The sequence below is a fragment of the Lasioglossum baleicum genome, chromosome 12 (genome assembly GCF_051020765.1).
Source record: "Lasioglossum baleicum chromosome 12, iyLasBale1, whole genome shotgun sequence".
Classification (NCBI taxonomy): Eukaryota; Metazoa; Arthropoda; class Insecta; order Hymenoptera; family Halictidae; genus Lasioglossum; species Lasioglossum baleicum.
In genome coordinates, this window is record NC_134940.1 from 15,949,202 (window position 1) to 15,963,522 (window position 14,321).

Consider the following 14,321-nt stretch of genomic DNA (forward strand, 5'->3'; position numbering starts at 1 on the left):
TTTGCTTGAACGAATGTTCCATGAATATTCGAAGCTATCGATTGCGGCGGAAAAATGGGTTTCGTCGAACCAACCGGTCTCCTCGAACTGGGAACCACTGCGCCACGGTAAATATTAATGTTTAGCATCGGGACCAAGAAATAACAGTTGGAACGTTGATACTGTAGGTCTCTGTGATTGGCCATATGAATTGCATGATCGCCAACGTCGATGCCATGAATGTAATTGACCAACAGAGAGTCTGTCACACCCCTGTGCACCTGGCTGAGCCGCACTTCCATTTCGCCGTGTTGAATTAACTTTCGAATATTGTTTCATTATTTTTATCGGCCTCGGCAAATCAATGCGAGAAACACAACGATATTAATTTCGGATTTATCACTGCTACGACTACGATTCTGGAATACTAATCGCGCAACAAAGGAGAATAATAGACTCCGCGTTAAGAAGCATCTTTACCAAGGGTATTATCGCGCTCGGATTATTTCATCCCTATCGGAATGGGATAAAACAAGCGCAGAAACGGGATGAAACAATTCGTTACGCTCCATAGTAAATCGTTTAAAACCCCGAGAATAAACAACGAACTGCACAGAAATATTAACGGGTCTACGTGGACCCAGCTACTAATTGGCCTGAAAAAGTGGAAAAAACTATTTTAGCGTTATTTATAGGCTCAAGGTTATAATATTATACATCGTTGGATTCGTCTTAAGATCAGCTACAACGTTACAAAATCCAAAATACATTGTAGTATTTAAAAAATCGAATTTACCTCAATTTTTTGAGAAAAAAAGTTCTTTTTTAACTTTTATATATTGAAATTTGTAGACGTCTGCATACTGTTCCTCTTTTGTTCGAAACATTTTTTTCTCGGATTATCGAGAACCCCTGAAAAAGCGAGGCGATAGTGGAATATTTGCAATACTATAACTTTAAAAATATTTTATTATAGCTTTTGGAAAGCTCTCAAAACAAGCTACAAGAATATGCAATAAGAAATAGGGGTTTCAATTTAAGAAATTGAAGATGACCTTTACGTGATTTTCAAACGACTATCCAAGGTCAAATCAATGACACCATTTTATGCCCCCTCTCGAAACCATACAACTTTTGTCTGAAACATTTTTCTCCAAAATGCTTAATTTCGAAGATATATGCCCGTTTCACTTTAAATGACTCACCCGGTATATATTATAAGAGAACATTTGAAAATTATTACCATTCATTTTCATCGGAAAATACATTTTCTTCCTCGGATAATGTTTCTTCTTCATTTGAGGCCAAGCGTAGCCGAACGTACAGGCGTACTCGAAACGCTGCTAAACGCTTAATATGAAATTGGCTATAAAATTTGGATCCGGACATATCCGGAATCAAACTTTGTTGGCTTATGATCACAAATCTTTACCGAATGTAAAATGAGACCAAAAAGAGCACGCTGACTCACACAGAAATATAACAAAATCGTCAATAAAATTTTGTAATCGTAAAAGAACTTTCAGAATTATTGGCAATGTTCAAATATTAATAACTATACTAATTTAGATGATAACGAAATGAAATCTGTGCGAAAGTGCTCTGTATATCTTCCTGAACAACTTTTGTACTACAAGAATTTACACAATTTTCCTTAAAACACTTGAAAATCGCCAATGAACGGATGCTGTTTTAGAGACTGTTTAAGAACACAAAGCGCGCCTTAAAATCTCTTTACTTTCGATGAAGTTTACTACTTCACGGGTGTACAAATAGAAAAAACAATATTGCAGCTTTATTCTTCAGACCTTTAACTACGGCGGTCAACAAAAAGTTAGAAATCGACTTTTTTCCACTTTTTCAGGCCAAATACCCCACTGTGCGATGGTCAAAGGGTGTACCTCGTGAAATACGAGGTGTTGCGATCGAATCGATTAACATTAACGACAGTAAGATGGATTTCAATGAGAGATTTCAACGGTCGAATATTGGTATGAAATCTCCGGATAACCATTACGGTTTTCGGCGCGCAATTCGATTTACGTCGGCAAGCGATCTGCTAATGTCGCGCACTAATGTTGCTGGTTGCAGCTTGCACGTTGCAGCACGCGAATGTAGGAGGTTCGGCGTTTGCTTAGGCGTGTTCGTTGTGCAGTATCACTGCCAGTCTATACCCAATCCCCGGCAAGTGGAATAACCCAGCTTTCGCCTGGCATGCCATTAGGTGGCTCTCCTTTTCGCGCGTTCTCAGCCTGACGTGATCTCTCGCACTTCAACGAGACTGCAAGTGCAAACTCCTTGCAGTCCTCGGTTCCCTTATTTCATCCTAATCCCACCACTTCCAACGACAAAACCCCAACTTCCCGACATCGATTTGTACCCCTTCAATGTTTCGTGTTCGATATACACCCCCGCTCAAAAGTACGTGGACACTTATCGTTGAAATTTTTGTACTATTTGATCGTTATTAGACGATGTTTATTGTTCACAGAGCTGGGTAAAATAGAATTTGAAATAGTAAACAGTTAAAGTGTATATGTACCTCTGAAAAGGTTTCGAAACGTGTTTTAAGAGGGGCTTGTGTAACTTCAGTGAAAAAGTGATTTTTAAGAATGTTTTTTAGAACAACTGTATATGGAACTGGGCCTTTACTAGATGTAAACAGATAGTCATTGCAGAGAAAATTACATTTGGGAATTGTTAAAGTGAACTTTCCATGCAGGTAGACATTGAACATGTCTCAGTTCACTTTAACAATTTTCAAATGTAATTTTCTCTATTACAGCAAACGCAAAAGTTATCTCTTGAAAAAGATCCACATCAGGATCGAAACGTAGAGTTTCTAATTAATTTGCAAAATTGCTGTGTTTCATCACTGATCGAACCTGTGCGCCGAGATCATCACAATTTGATTACCAAAATTACGATCGATAATCACATCTAATTTGTAAACAGATAGTCTTGAAGTACAAATGTTCCTGTTTTAATGTTAAAAAAAATGTATATTGTTCAAAAAAGTATAAGTAAAAAATAAAATATATATTTTAGGTCCAATCCCTAGAGAAATGTGTAAAGAAATGCAGTAAATACATATAATTATGCAGTAAATAATAATTTTTGTTATAAATTGATCAAATCCGCAGTCTACTAATAAATTATTGTTCAGATAAATTCTCCAATACTATGATATATAAAGCAGATCACATAATTTGATTAAATCCCTTAAAGATTCTTTTTTTTTAAGAGAAGAATTGAACAAGTGTCCACATACTTTCGATCGGGGGTGTATGTTAGGTACAGGGTGTATAAACATTAATCGGTAGTAAACAATAATGATCGGTGGTCATTTGTAAAGGGGAAACTTGTCGCAAAATTGTGTACACCAAAGAAGATTGTTGTTAAAGTTTGGTTTTACATCATCTACTTCCACTCATCAAGAAGAGAAAAAGTTTGAAATGAACCATGTACAGTGACCCGAATTAATATTCGGACGCTCTAAAAAAGACGATAACTCTTTTAATATTGTGCTATACGATTTGAACTTTTTTGGGAAGCTAAAGCAATTAGTTTACCACAGGATGTGAAAAGAAAACTTTTCAAAAATTGCTATTGATCGTAATTGAAAAAAAAATACTAAAAGTTGCATTCTACAACTTTTTTATGTGGCCGAAAATGGTAAAAATCTGCCATTTTTACCATCTTTAAACGTTCGTAGATTTTGACGAAATTTTCAGAATATGTTTAATTGACACAGATCTACAAAAATTAGTTTAAAAATGTTCAATCCTATAGGCCCACATAAAGAAGTTGTAAAATGCCACTTTTAGTATTTTTCTACAATTCCGATCAATTGCAATTTTTGAAAAAATTTCTGTTCCCATCCTGTAGTAAACTAATTGCGACATATGGTTCCTTTCAAACTTTTTTCTTCTCGAGTAGTAGGAGGTGTCGATGTAAAAACAAACTTTAACAACAATTTTCTATGTTATAAACAATTTTGCGGCAAGTTTCCCGTGCGACCGATCCAGAGGTGTAGATTCACCCCTGGGACGGATGACCATTACTTTTTATACACCCTGTAAATACCGGACCGCACCTCTGGCTGGATAAAACATGAATCCAACAAGTATGTAAACATTTCCGATTGTCGAACAATTGTCGATATTTAAATTGTGATGATTTCGTGAAAACAAATTGTACAACCTTAACTCTGGACTCATTTTAGAGCTTGAAGCCTCTACTTTCGCAAAGCAGGGTTCATTTTCCTCTAAGATAGTTTTACATGATGTCGCGGGTGGGGAACTGAAGATCCGTTTTCCCTCAAAAATGCAGCGAATTCAAACGTCTCCAGAAACTGTCATAGATTCTCCACCGTGTTCTTCGTCTTCAACAATCTTAATAAGCCGAAGACAATATTGACATTCTTAAATTCATTTAATGTCCCTGCTGTTTTAAATCGAACCACGTCGTTTCTGCCATAAATGCACAAAATCCGCAGTCCACTTATCAGTCCGTTATTCACGTTCGTGCGGAACCGTATAATTAAAAGCTGGTTTAATAGCCGTGCCAATACTATCGTCCGGGATCGCGCGTTTATATGCGACGAGTGCGCGTTCGTTTTTCAATAACCAATAATAATTGAAGAACACGAATCGCAACTTGTTTTCGTGGGTTCGCACGACACTGATTGTCCGCCGTGCGTTTTCTAGAAACAGAACGGGGGACCGGAAATGCCGGCGCCATGTTTAGACGAGGGAGTTGCGAAACGCTTCGTCCAAGCGGGAGAGACAATTAAAACGCGATAAAACATTTTATTAGGGTGGCCGTTAATGATCGTGAAACTGTTCGCCGAAGGGACGACGACATTAACTGGGGAACACTTTATTCCCTGGTAAGCTGAAATCGGAATAATTGCACGAAAATGACTGTTCTACGGATTCGCCGAAATACAGGATGTCCAATAATCATCGGTCCCGTTCGAAGAATCCGCAAAAATGTTGATTCGACGATATTGTTGTTGCACACCCTGTTCCGCCCTGTATATAATCCGTGTTCAATCAACCATTAATTATTCTCAACGCGAAACAAAAATAAACAAGCGAGTCGAATAAACAGAGAAATACCAAATACATACAATATGTAGTTAGATTATCATCCGTTAAAACAAGGCGGTCACGCGTTACATCGATCGCGCCTGTGTTTATTATTTTTTTTGTTTTTAATTATTTACGACACGAATACAATAAAATATAGTCCGGGAACCAGTTTATTATGTTTTTCACGACCCATTCGTTTTACCAATAAACGTCGTCTATGGTCGTTAATTATGAAGAAATTGATGAGGTACGATTTAGGAGACCGATACCTAGTTCTCGCACGTCAGTGGTTCCCATTCCGAATCTATAGAAATCAGCGTGCTTCTCTCTCTTTGCGGAAACCCGTGAATAAATAACGATTGCGTACGTCGAACGAAAAAGCTTCGATCTATACGAATTTCGATTTCTCGCGATAAAAGTTTATTCGAAGGAATGCGGGGACCATGGGGGGTCATGGGGGGTCACGATGCGGCGATGACCACCGCTGCCCATGGTGGGAAATAGTGGCATCGCGTGTTTGGTTCCCGGATATGTTTTCGCCGAGTGTTCGCGTGCTGATTGTCCAGTATTTGTCGGACCACTGTCAGACGCTGTTTCACTCGTACGATCAAATACAGACACGATGATGTTGCAGCTATGCCGCGCCGCCCCCCCCCCCCCCCCTCCCCGAGGAAACTTATCGTCCCGTAGATGGGTTTTCTATAACTCGGCTGCAGACGTGAGAGACGATCACGATCGCAGAAACTGCGAACGACAGAATTTACGATCGTCCGAATCCACGTTCAGACTAGACTGATTTGTGACTCGGACTTTGACAACTTATTTTTGGAGATTGGCCGCCTCGATAGGACTCACGAGAGAACGTAATTTATTATCGAACGGCATCGGAAAAAAAGATGGAGGGAAATGGAAGCGTGGGAGGCGTTGCGTGATGCGCACTTTCCTAGAAACAACAAGGATATTTCGTTCGATACCGTCGGCGACAATTAGAAAAAGACAGCTGGCTCTTCCACCGTTGGCTTTTATTCGCATTCTTTTGTAACAAAATAGTATTTCTAGTTTATTAAATTACCTTAATGTAAAGCTCACGAGGCCTCGATATCGCGGGCATTTTGAAACACGGAAACGAGGGCGTTCAGTTGTACCGTTTCGCTGCAACCAATCGCAACCCGCTTCTCTATTTCGGCCAGTTTAATCACCAGATCGATAAGTATCTGGTCCGGAAATTCAACTGAAACGAAATAATTAAGAACATAGCGTGACTACATCGAATATCCTGTAATATCTGCTACATACTTTTATTGACAAACAGATGTAGTTCCGTTAGTATGTCTTGCAACGCGAGTCCCTTCTTCAGCTTTATATCTTGTATTTCTGTGGAGCCGTAAATTAAGGAATAATAAATAAATGATCTACGGAGTAATAAACAGTACTTGTGGTACAGGCATAAGGATACTGCCGTAGCACAGCTCGTACGACTCGTTCAATAACCAGTTCACGATGTTCTTTATGTCTATTGGAAGAGGATGCCCGACGCAGGTATAAACAGTCTCCTCCGTGACCTTACCGAAAGCGAGCCATGTGCTCTGGAGAACGTTTAGAACTTTTCGCATGTCTCCTCCACTTAGAGTGACCAGTGCCTTTTTCCCATCTTCGCTGACTTCCAATCTACGGCAACATTCGTTTTTTTTATAACGGGTATAAATAAACAGACATCGTGTGCAAATAGACAGACTCACGTCTCTTCCTTGATGATATCATCTAGCCTAGGTAAAATCTGACTTTCTGACAGCGGGCCGAATCTGAATTTGGTGCATCGAGATTGAAGAGCAGGAATAATTTTACTTAAGTAGTTGCATATGATGCAGAACCTTACGTTATCCGTGTACTTCTCGATGACTGTAACATAGCTTTCTGTTGGGACATGTTCCTTAGATTCTAAGTATTATAACCCCTTGCCGCATTCTGACGAGTCACACTCGTGACGAAGATTTGAAGCAAAGTCTAACAAATACGAATGTTATGTCTTTCTTCTTAAATGAAATAAAATTTGATTCGTTTGTAATCAATAGACAGCGGATTTTATGCATTTATGGCAGAAATGAGAATGTGTAATTTAAAACAGCGAAGACATTAGAAGAATGTAAAAATACTGTAATATTATTTTCAACCCATTAAACATATTAAGAAAAAATACAAATTTCTATTTCAGTCCAGTTTGTTGCAATTCGCGTAGAAAATTTTTATTTCGCATGAAGATCCGCTGTCTAGTAATCAATATTTAAGCATTAAAACAAACGTAGCCATACAAAAAATATAAATTTTCTTTTCTCTTCTACAACATTTTTGGGGATAAAGACGTTTTAATCGCTGTAACTGTAAAGAAAATGATACGGCAAGGGGTTAACAGACAACACTTACTTCTCCTCAGGGCATTCTGCGCGTCATTGGTCATAGCATCCGCCTCATCCAGAATAATCAATTTGAAACCAGATCTGTACATCGTTCCTGTACTTGCAAAACTAAGAATTTGACCTCTGACTATGCCGATACCTCTGTCATCGGAAGCATTCATTTCTAGCACCTACGAGTGAAAAGTAGCAACAGTAGAAAGCACACGTGAAAGTGAAAATATAAATAGAAGAAAAGAATCGAGTCGAAACCATCGAATTGAACTGGCCCGCAGTGTACAATTTTCGAGCACAAGCAAGTATTGTGCTGGTCTTGCCTGTACCGGGTGGGCCGTAAAAGAGGAGATGTGGGAGTTGGTCGTCGTCAATGAATTTAGTTACTACGACAAAAGAAAAATATCGTTAAGCAGAATATGGTAAAGTTGTAGATGATGTTTCTACCATATATGGTAACTCATATATACCTAACCCACACCTAACTCAAACTTACAAAAGTTTCTTGCTAATATCTCAAAAACTAAAGCTGACTGCCAACTATTTCAAAGGAAAAAGTTATTAAAAATGTAAAGTTTTATAACTAGACTGCGAATGTTTATGCAATTTGCAATTTTTATAGACAAATTCCAAGAATATGGATTTAAATAGAATCTTATTTTCAGTGGTAGTAGCTTTCGCAGGTCTGGAATAAATAAAAATTGTATTAAATTCTATCAAATTTTATAGTCAAGCATTTTTTGAAAATCTTCAGAAGCCATAAATGCATAAAGATCCGCAAACTGTTTAGAACATATTTCAAGGTCACCGAAATCGGTGAGGACCCACATCATCGACAACTTTACCAAATATTGTATTATGGAATCTGTAAATAAACAAAATACTAACTTGTTTTAATGATTTCCTCATGAGATATAAGATCCTCCAATTTCTTCGGACGGTACTTCTCGACCCTGAAGCAACAACCATAAGTCACCGATTTCCGTGTTTCGACGAATGTTATTAAAAAACTATTGCAAACGAAAAAGCAATATTTACCATGGTAAATTCATGACAGTCCCTGCTTTCTGTGTCATCGTTTATAATTCAAGTTATCACGCTACAAACTCAGATGTAAACACACTGCGAGGTTAGCGGCAACACGTTTGGCGGTTAACGGTTAACCAGTTAACTGACACGACATAAAATGGCGGCAGCAGCACGCCGCAACTCGTTTGAACGGATCGCTGCTATTGGTCGACGATCGGCGAAAAGCATCTTGGGACGTCTGATTGGAATTCAAAACCCTCGATTCTCAATTAAAATTCTAAAAATAGATAAACGACGTTGTCTTCACGTCATTCTCATGCAAATTAATGTTGATCCCTTCGCAACACACAAATATCAAAAATTTCGTGAACGCTAAAAGACACGTTCGAGACACGTAGAACTATCTATAGCAATTCAAAATTGAACAGAACGTGCAGTAAGCATGAGCAATTTCGAATTGTGTCACAAAACTCCCGATTACATACTGCTCGCGAAAACTCGGTTCAGGTTAACCTTAAAGGAACACCAAGACGATGAGTACTTGAAGAACGAGTTCCTCGAAGTAGTGATTCGCAAGAACATGAGCAAGTATTACGAGGATATATGCAAAGAATTGAATTGGAATCTTAACGAGGAAGTGCTCGAGGAGATGAAACGAGCGAACAAGATTGCGTGGGAGAAACTAGAGTCGAACGAGAGTTCGACTTTGGACGATTGGAAAACGACTTGGCGGGAGAAGCTAGACTTCCTGTGCGAGATCGGTGATCTCGATCGCGCCACGGATCTAGCCAGCGCTATATTTAACGACGAGATGAATTCGTCGAGCGTTAGGGTCGAAGCTGCCTTCTGTCTGTTCAGATTAGCGTACGTGAGGAACAATTGTCGTTCGATGGGGAAAATCATCGGAGACATAACGAGCCTGATGGAGTCAGCTTGCGGGTCCGGCAGCGACTGGTGTTGTCGCAACAAATTGAAAGCGTACGAGGCTGTCTATTGCCTGGCGACTCGAAACTTTCCGCGGGCTAGCAAACTTCTAATGGATTGCACCCCTACTTTCGAATCCTACGAGCTGTTGCCCTTCAAAGAAGTCGTCGAATACACGGTGCTGTCCGGAATGATCTCGTTAACTCGTTCCGAGCTCGACCACCACGTCAACAACAACGGAATGTTGCAACAGGCTTTGCTCACCGAGTCCCTCCCATACAGGGACTATTTCCTTTCCTTCTACGAATGTCGTTACAAAGAATTTTTCAAGAATCTCGCCTGGATAGAAACCCAACTGAAGGCCAACCCTTTACTGCATCCCCATTACCGTTACTACGTGAGGGAAATGCGCGTGAAAGCATACTCACAATTACTGCAGGCATATAGAACGATCAACCTTGATAGAATGGCTGCGGAATTCGGGGTAACCGAGGACTACATCGAGCAGGAAGTGGCGCGTTTCATCGCAAACGGTAAACTGCATTGCAAGATTGACAGGGTGGCGGGAACAATCGTCACGGTTAGCACTGCCGGCTGCGACAGAGGTAAGGCACCTGACGCCACCTGTGATCGCGGATTAAGTTACCAGAACACGATCAAAAGGGGAGACTCCTTACTTAACCGACTGAAGAAACTTGGACAAGTTATCGACTTTTGAAGTTACTTTTCTATTGTTCTAATATTATATTGCGCGAATTAATGAATTTGTTGAAACATGAGAATGCTAAACTTCCGCAAACCCCCACGCTCCGAATTGACTAAAATTTTGTAAATAGGTTTCTTTATTATAAAAATGATGACCGCGAAAAGAATTTTCGAGAATGCAAAAATGGAATATAAATTATAAATTATAATGACCGAAGTTACAAGCCTGGATTAGGTTCTTAGGAACGTTTTATGTATTCATTTGTAGAATATACGTAAACCACGGTAGTTTCAACGTTTCACAGTAGATGCCGGCACGCATTAGTTTTTATATGAAATTGAGTGTAAATCTAAAATGTGAATATCAATTATATTGGTGTACAATATTGTAGCTAGAAACTATTAAAATAAGCATACTCTGCAACACGAAGGTCCAATATTCTAGTAAAATTTCCGCATCTGGTCAAGCATTTCAATGTCCTAGCTATACAATCAATAATATACATATACAAGGTATATAGCCTCAAATGCTCAAATAGCCTGCTCGCTAGACAACATTATTTTGTATATCGATTGATAGTGAAATTTCAAAACAGAAAGATAATGTGTTCGCTCTGGAAATGAATGTTTGGTGTTTCGGTTACAAAATATTGTTAGGAGGATAGTACTAAAATATATATCCTTGTAACTTGTATCGATGATAATAAAGCACCAGAATAAGGAGAAAAGATCGATTTAGCCGTGGACAGTGGTATATTTACTCGGGTCAATTTTGATCCAATATGAACCTATCGTGAAGAGTGTATGTCAGGTTAGTGCATGCGATAGACGGAAACAGAGCATATTGCTATTAGCAGACTTTAATTGTTTAATATCTTGAAAACGAGATTGAAACCGGAAATTTTTCATTCTCGGTTTTCCTCTTCTATGATCATGGAGAATCATCCCCTAAGTTTTCGTCCACCTGTTGCCAAACATCCTGTATACGAAAAGTTAAAGAGAATCGAAAAAGTTATAATAAGGACAGAAGAGACGTCTACGTGTGCGGTGTAAATAAGTAGAAACTTCCGAAGTCACGGAGTAAAGTCGAAAAAATGGATGACAAATTTGAGATTCGCGTAACAAATTAAGAGAAGTATCGAATTTCTTTTGACAAAGCAAGGATCGCCGATACTGCTGTTAAACGTACCAAAAAGGAACGAAATATTTCAGAGAGCGCCACGTGCAAATTAATGAAAACACGTCACCGTTACATTTAACGTATACAAGAAGAACATCCGAAATTCTTTTTCGAACGCGAAGTTCAAATGTTAACTATGTGAAAATCCTTCGTCCGAAAGAATCTCGAGGTTTTCATGATGATCGAAATTCTAACCTGAAACTGGTACTTTCTCTATTTTGAACGAGCAGTAGGTAAGTTCATTCTCGACGATACAGTACTTACGTTACGATTAGAAATTTTCGGAGCCGTTTCACCAATGACTTTAGGTCTTCTACATCGATACACGTTTTTTTGTTGAAACGAACAAATTCGTGAATGGAAACGGTGTCGCAAACCTCTCGACCAAATCTGTTAATTTTAACAATTTTTCGGACATATTTATATTGTCATCTTCGTCGCATGGGATCTTATTTTTAAGCAATGTATTAGCTATATATTATTTTTGCTATGATGGAAAAATGTGAATCGCAAACAGTTCTTTTCTATTATATAAGTTTGGATTCTCATGTATCAGAACACAAGAAACATTCGATATTTAGGTTGTAAATGGAATAAAACACAGAATGTATATGAAATTGCTGTGGCGAATAAACGTGAAGATAATTAATTATGTATCTTATTTACAGCATAGTATAAACTATGATGTCCAATGGTGTTCGGATTTCTACCAATGAAATTGGAGGGAGACCCATGCTAAATAACACAAAGTGTTCATCGAAATCATCGTCTACATTGAACTCGCCATTGATGAAGTTATCCTCCTACTTTCTAGCTGTACGACCATGGTCATTAAGCGCTTCGTTAATGCCGACGCTCCTTGGATCTGTACTTGCGTATCGATTAGTAGGATTGACAAATTTTAGTTGGATATCCTTCATTCTTACATTGTATACAGTGTTCTGCGTACATGGAGCTGGTAACGTAGTAAATACTTTTTTCGACTACATCAAAGGAGTAGACAGTCGAAAGAGCGACGATAGAATATTAGTGGATCAAATTTTATCGAAAGATGAATTAGTTTCGCTAGGTGCACTGTTGTACGCGATAGGATGTTTGGGTTTTGTTTTGTTAACCATGATATCTCCTGCAAAAATGGAGCACCTAGCTCTAGTATACTTCGGAGGATTGTCCTTCTCGTTTCTTTACACAGGGGGCATAGGGTTCAAGTACATCGCATTGGGCGATGTCCTTGTTTTAGTTATATTCGGCCCTATATCCGTTCTTTTCGCGTTCATGGCTCAGACTGGTTATTTTGAACTGGGGACAATATATTATGCTATACCTCTCGCGTTGAACACAGAGGCTATTCTACATAGTAATAACACCCGAGATTTGGAGAGTGATAAAAAAGCGGGAATAGTAACTTTAGCTATATTAATAGGTCATACCGTATCTCACGTTTTGTACGCTTTTTTATTGTTCACACCGTACGTAACTTTCGTGGTGCTTGCGCTAAGATACTCGGTCTGGTTTCTTTTACCGGTCATTACTCTACCGACTGCCTTTAAAATAGAAAAGCAATTCCGAAGTCCACATATGATTCAAAGCGTGCCTAAACAAACAGCTAAATTGAACATGTTTTTGGGCATTTTGTACGTTATCGCGTGCTTACTCGTCGATCCTCTTCCTTACGTGTAATGTACATATATCTTGCATCATTGTTCGAAAGAAAACATTCATAGTTTGAGCGATTACATAGGCAGCTGATAAATCAATCCATGGCATAATTTCAAATGAGTTTTGACTGGTTCTCGAATGGTTTGTTGTGGATCATCCAGCACGTGAACGTAAGACTGTTTAGATTTGCTTTTTGTGGTCTAATAAAAATCTAATTTATTTGCCTCTCTTGTGCAAGCATTATTGTGTACATTACAGAATTTGTTATTGAGTTAGTGTATCATACAATCGAGTTTTTCTAATACAATACACATTTAGATGCAACTTTTCACCAATGTGATGATCCTTCATATGTACAAAGTGCCTGCATTATTTAGAATCTGAATTTGTACTTGTATATCTAATATGTGTAATAAGCATAATATTTTTTGCACCTAAAATAGGTGTGAACCTAAATGCGAGTTTTGAACGTATACTTATTTAAATATGTTTATATATGTTTATATATGTTCATATACATATATGTATATATATATACGAAAAAAAATATATATATAATTTATCTCATTGTTTAGAATTTTAAGTAGTATTATTCGTATGGAACTGTATGCATATCCTAAAATGTTTTGTAATCTCGAGAAGATAACATACCTGTAACACAAAGTTTTTACATTTTATAAGTTGATAAATTTACAAAATAAGACAATAAGTTTCGACGCTGTACCACTAATCATACGATCAAGTACCGCTTCATTATTCTGTAATGCAGACGAAAAATCGATGCTGTGACAATTAGTAAAAGTTATTGGATTTAGCTCTGTCTATGATAGCGAACTTGTACCGTGTACCGTTTTCTAAAAAATACAGTATGCAATGACATTAAAGGATATTAGAGAACAATTACAGTAAGGAGAAAGCTGAATTTCGTTGTTGCTCGTGTTTTATTTACTGTGCATAAAAAGATGTATTTTATTTGTAAATGCAAAACCACCTGAATTAAAATGTTCATAACATGATGGAAGTAATCTATAAAAAAAAATGTAATGTAATTATTTATGACTACGATAAATGCAGATACTTAATTAATATCAATTATTTCTATCGCATATTTGTAGAGTATATAGTCTCAATTAACAAAAAAGAAAAAGATAAAGAAATAAGTATAGAAAAAGGAGAAATAAGTTTTTGTAGGTAATGATTTAATAAATGACTTTTTTTATCAATACAGATTTTAATTTTTATTTTCCACTCATCGTGCAGTATTTAGATTTGCAGAGGCTCGATATTTAAATAATCAAACGAGTGAAAATCCTCAATATTATCGATAAATGTTATAAAATCGAT

At 37.8% G+C, this 14,321-nt stretch overlaps 3 protein-coding genes across 4 annotated transcripts in view; 2 read left to right on the top strand and 1 right to left on the bottom strand.

Annotated features, from left to right (window-relative positions):
• Positions 1–11,741, bottom strand: part of Rfc3 (replication factor C subunit RfC3) — a 25,732-nt gene extending 13,991 nt beyond the window's left edge. Inside the window, exons 1-9 of the mRNA XM_076434618.1 lie at positions 11,583–11,741; positions 8,519–8,786; positions 8,369–8,433; positions 7,739–7,866; positions 7,497–7,659; positions 6,815–6,974; positions 6,532–6,743; positions 6,372–6,449; positions 6,148–6,306 (exon numbers count right to left, since the gene is read on the bottom strand). Coding sequence (XP_076290733.1) covers positions 6,161–6,306; positions 6,372–6,449; positions 6,532–6,743; positions 6,815–6,974; positions 7,497–7,659; positions 7,739–7,866; positions 8,369–8,433; positions 8,519–8,556 — 990 coding nt within the window. The 5' untranslated portion in view covers positions 8,557–8,786; positions 11,583–11,741 and the 3' untranslated portion in view covers positions 6,148–6,160. The remainder of the gene's footprint in view (positions 1–6,147; positions 6,307–6,371; positions 6,450–6,531; positions 6,744–6,814; positions 6,975–7,496; positions 7,660–7,738; positions 7,867–8,368; positions 8,434–8,518; positions 8,787–11,582) is intronic.
• LOC143214064 (26S proteasome non-ATPase regulatory subunit 6) lies at positions 8,776–10,415 on the top strand. The gene has a single exon (XM_076434626.1). It carries the CDS (start codon positions 8,952–8,954, stop codon positions 10,149–10,151), a length of 1,200 nt encoding a protein of 399 aa, XP_076290741.1. The 5' UTR covers positions 8,776–8,951; the 3' UTR covers positions 10,152–10,415.
• Positions 10,458–14,200, top strand: Heix (UbiA prenyltransferase domain-containing heix). Of its 2 annotated transcripts, none has more exons than XM_076434644.1 (3): positions 10,458–10,949; positions 11,078–11,551; positions 11,987–14,200. In XM_076434644.1, exon 3 carries the CDS (start codon positions 12,000–12,002, stop codon positions 12,996–12,998), a length of 999 nt encoding a protein of 332 aa, XP_076290759.1. In that variant the 5' UTR covers positions 10,458–10,949; positions 11,078–11,551; positions 11,987–11,999; the 3' UTR covers positions 12,999–14,200. The 2 variants fall into 2 exon arrangements, with proteins under 2 accessions (XP_076290759.1, XP_076290757.1); XM_076434642.1 differs by having other exon boundaries at positions 10,458–10,651; positions 10,735–11,551.
• The last annotated feature ends 121 nt before the right edge of the window (positions 14,201–14,321 follow it).

Bases quoted from the DNA above. Each gene is read 5' to 3' on its own strand.
- LOC143214064 (XM_076434626.1), top strand. From the start codon at position 8,952: ATGAGCAATTTCGAATTGTGTCACAAAACTCCCGATTACATACTGCTC.
- Heix (XM_076434644.1), top strand. From the start codon at position 12,000: ATGATGTCCAATGGTGTTCGGATTTCTACCAATGAAATTGGAGGGAGA.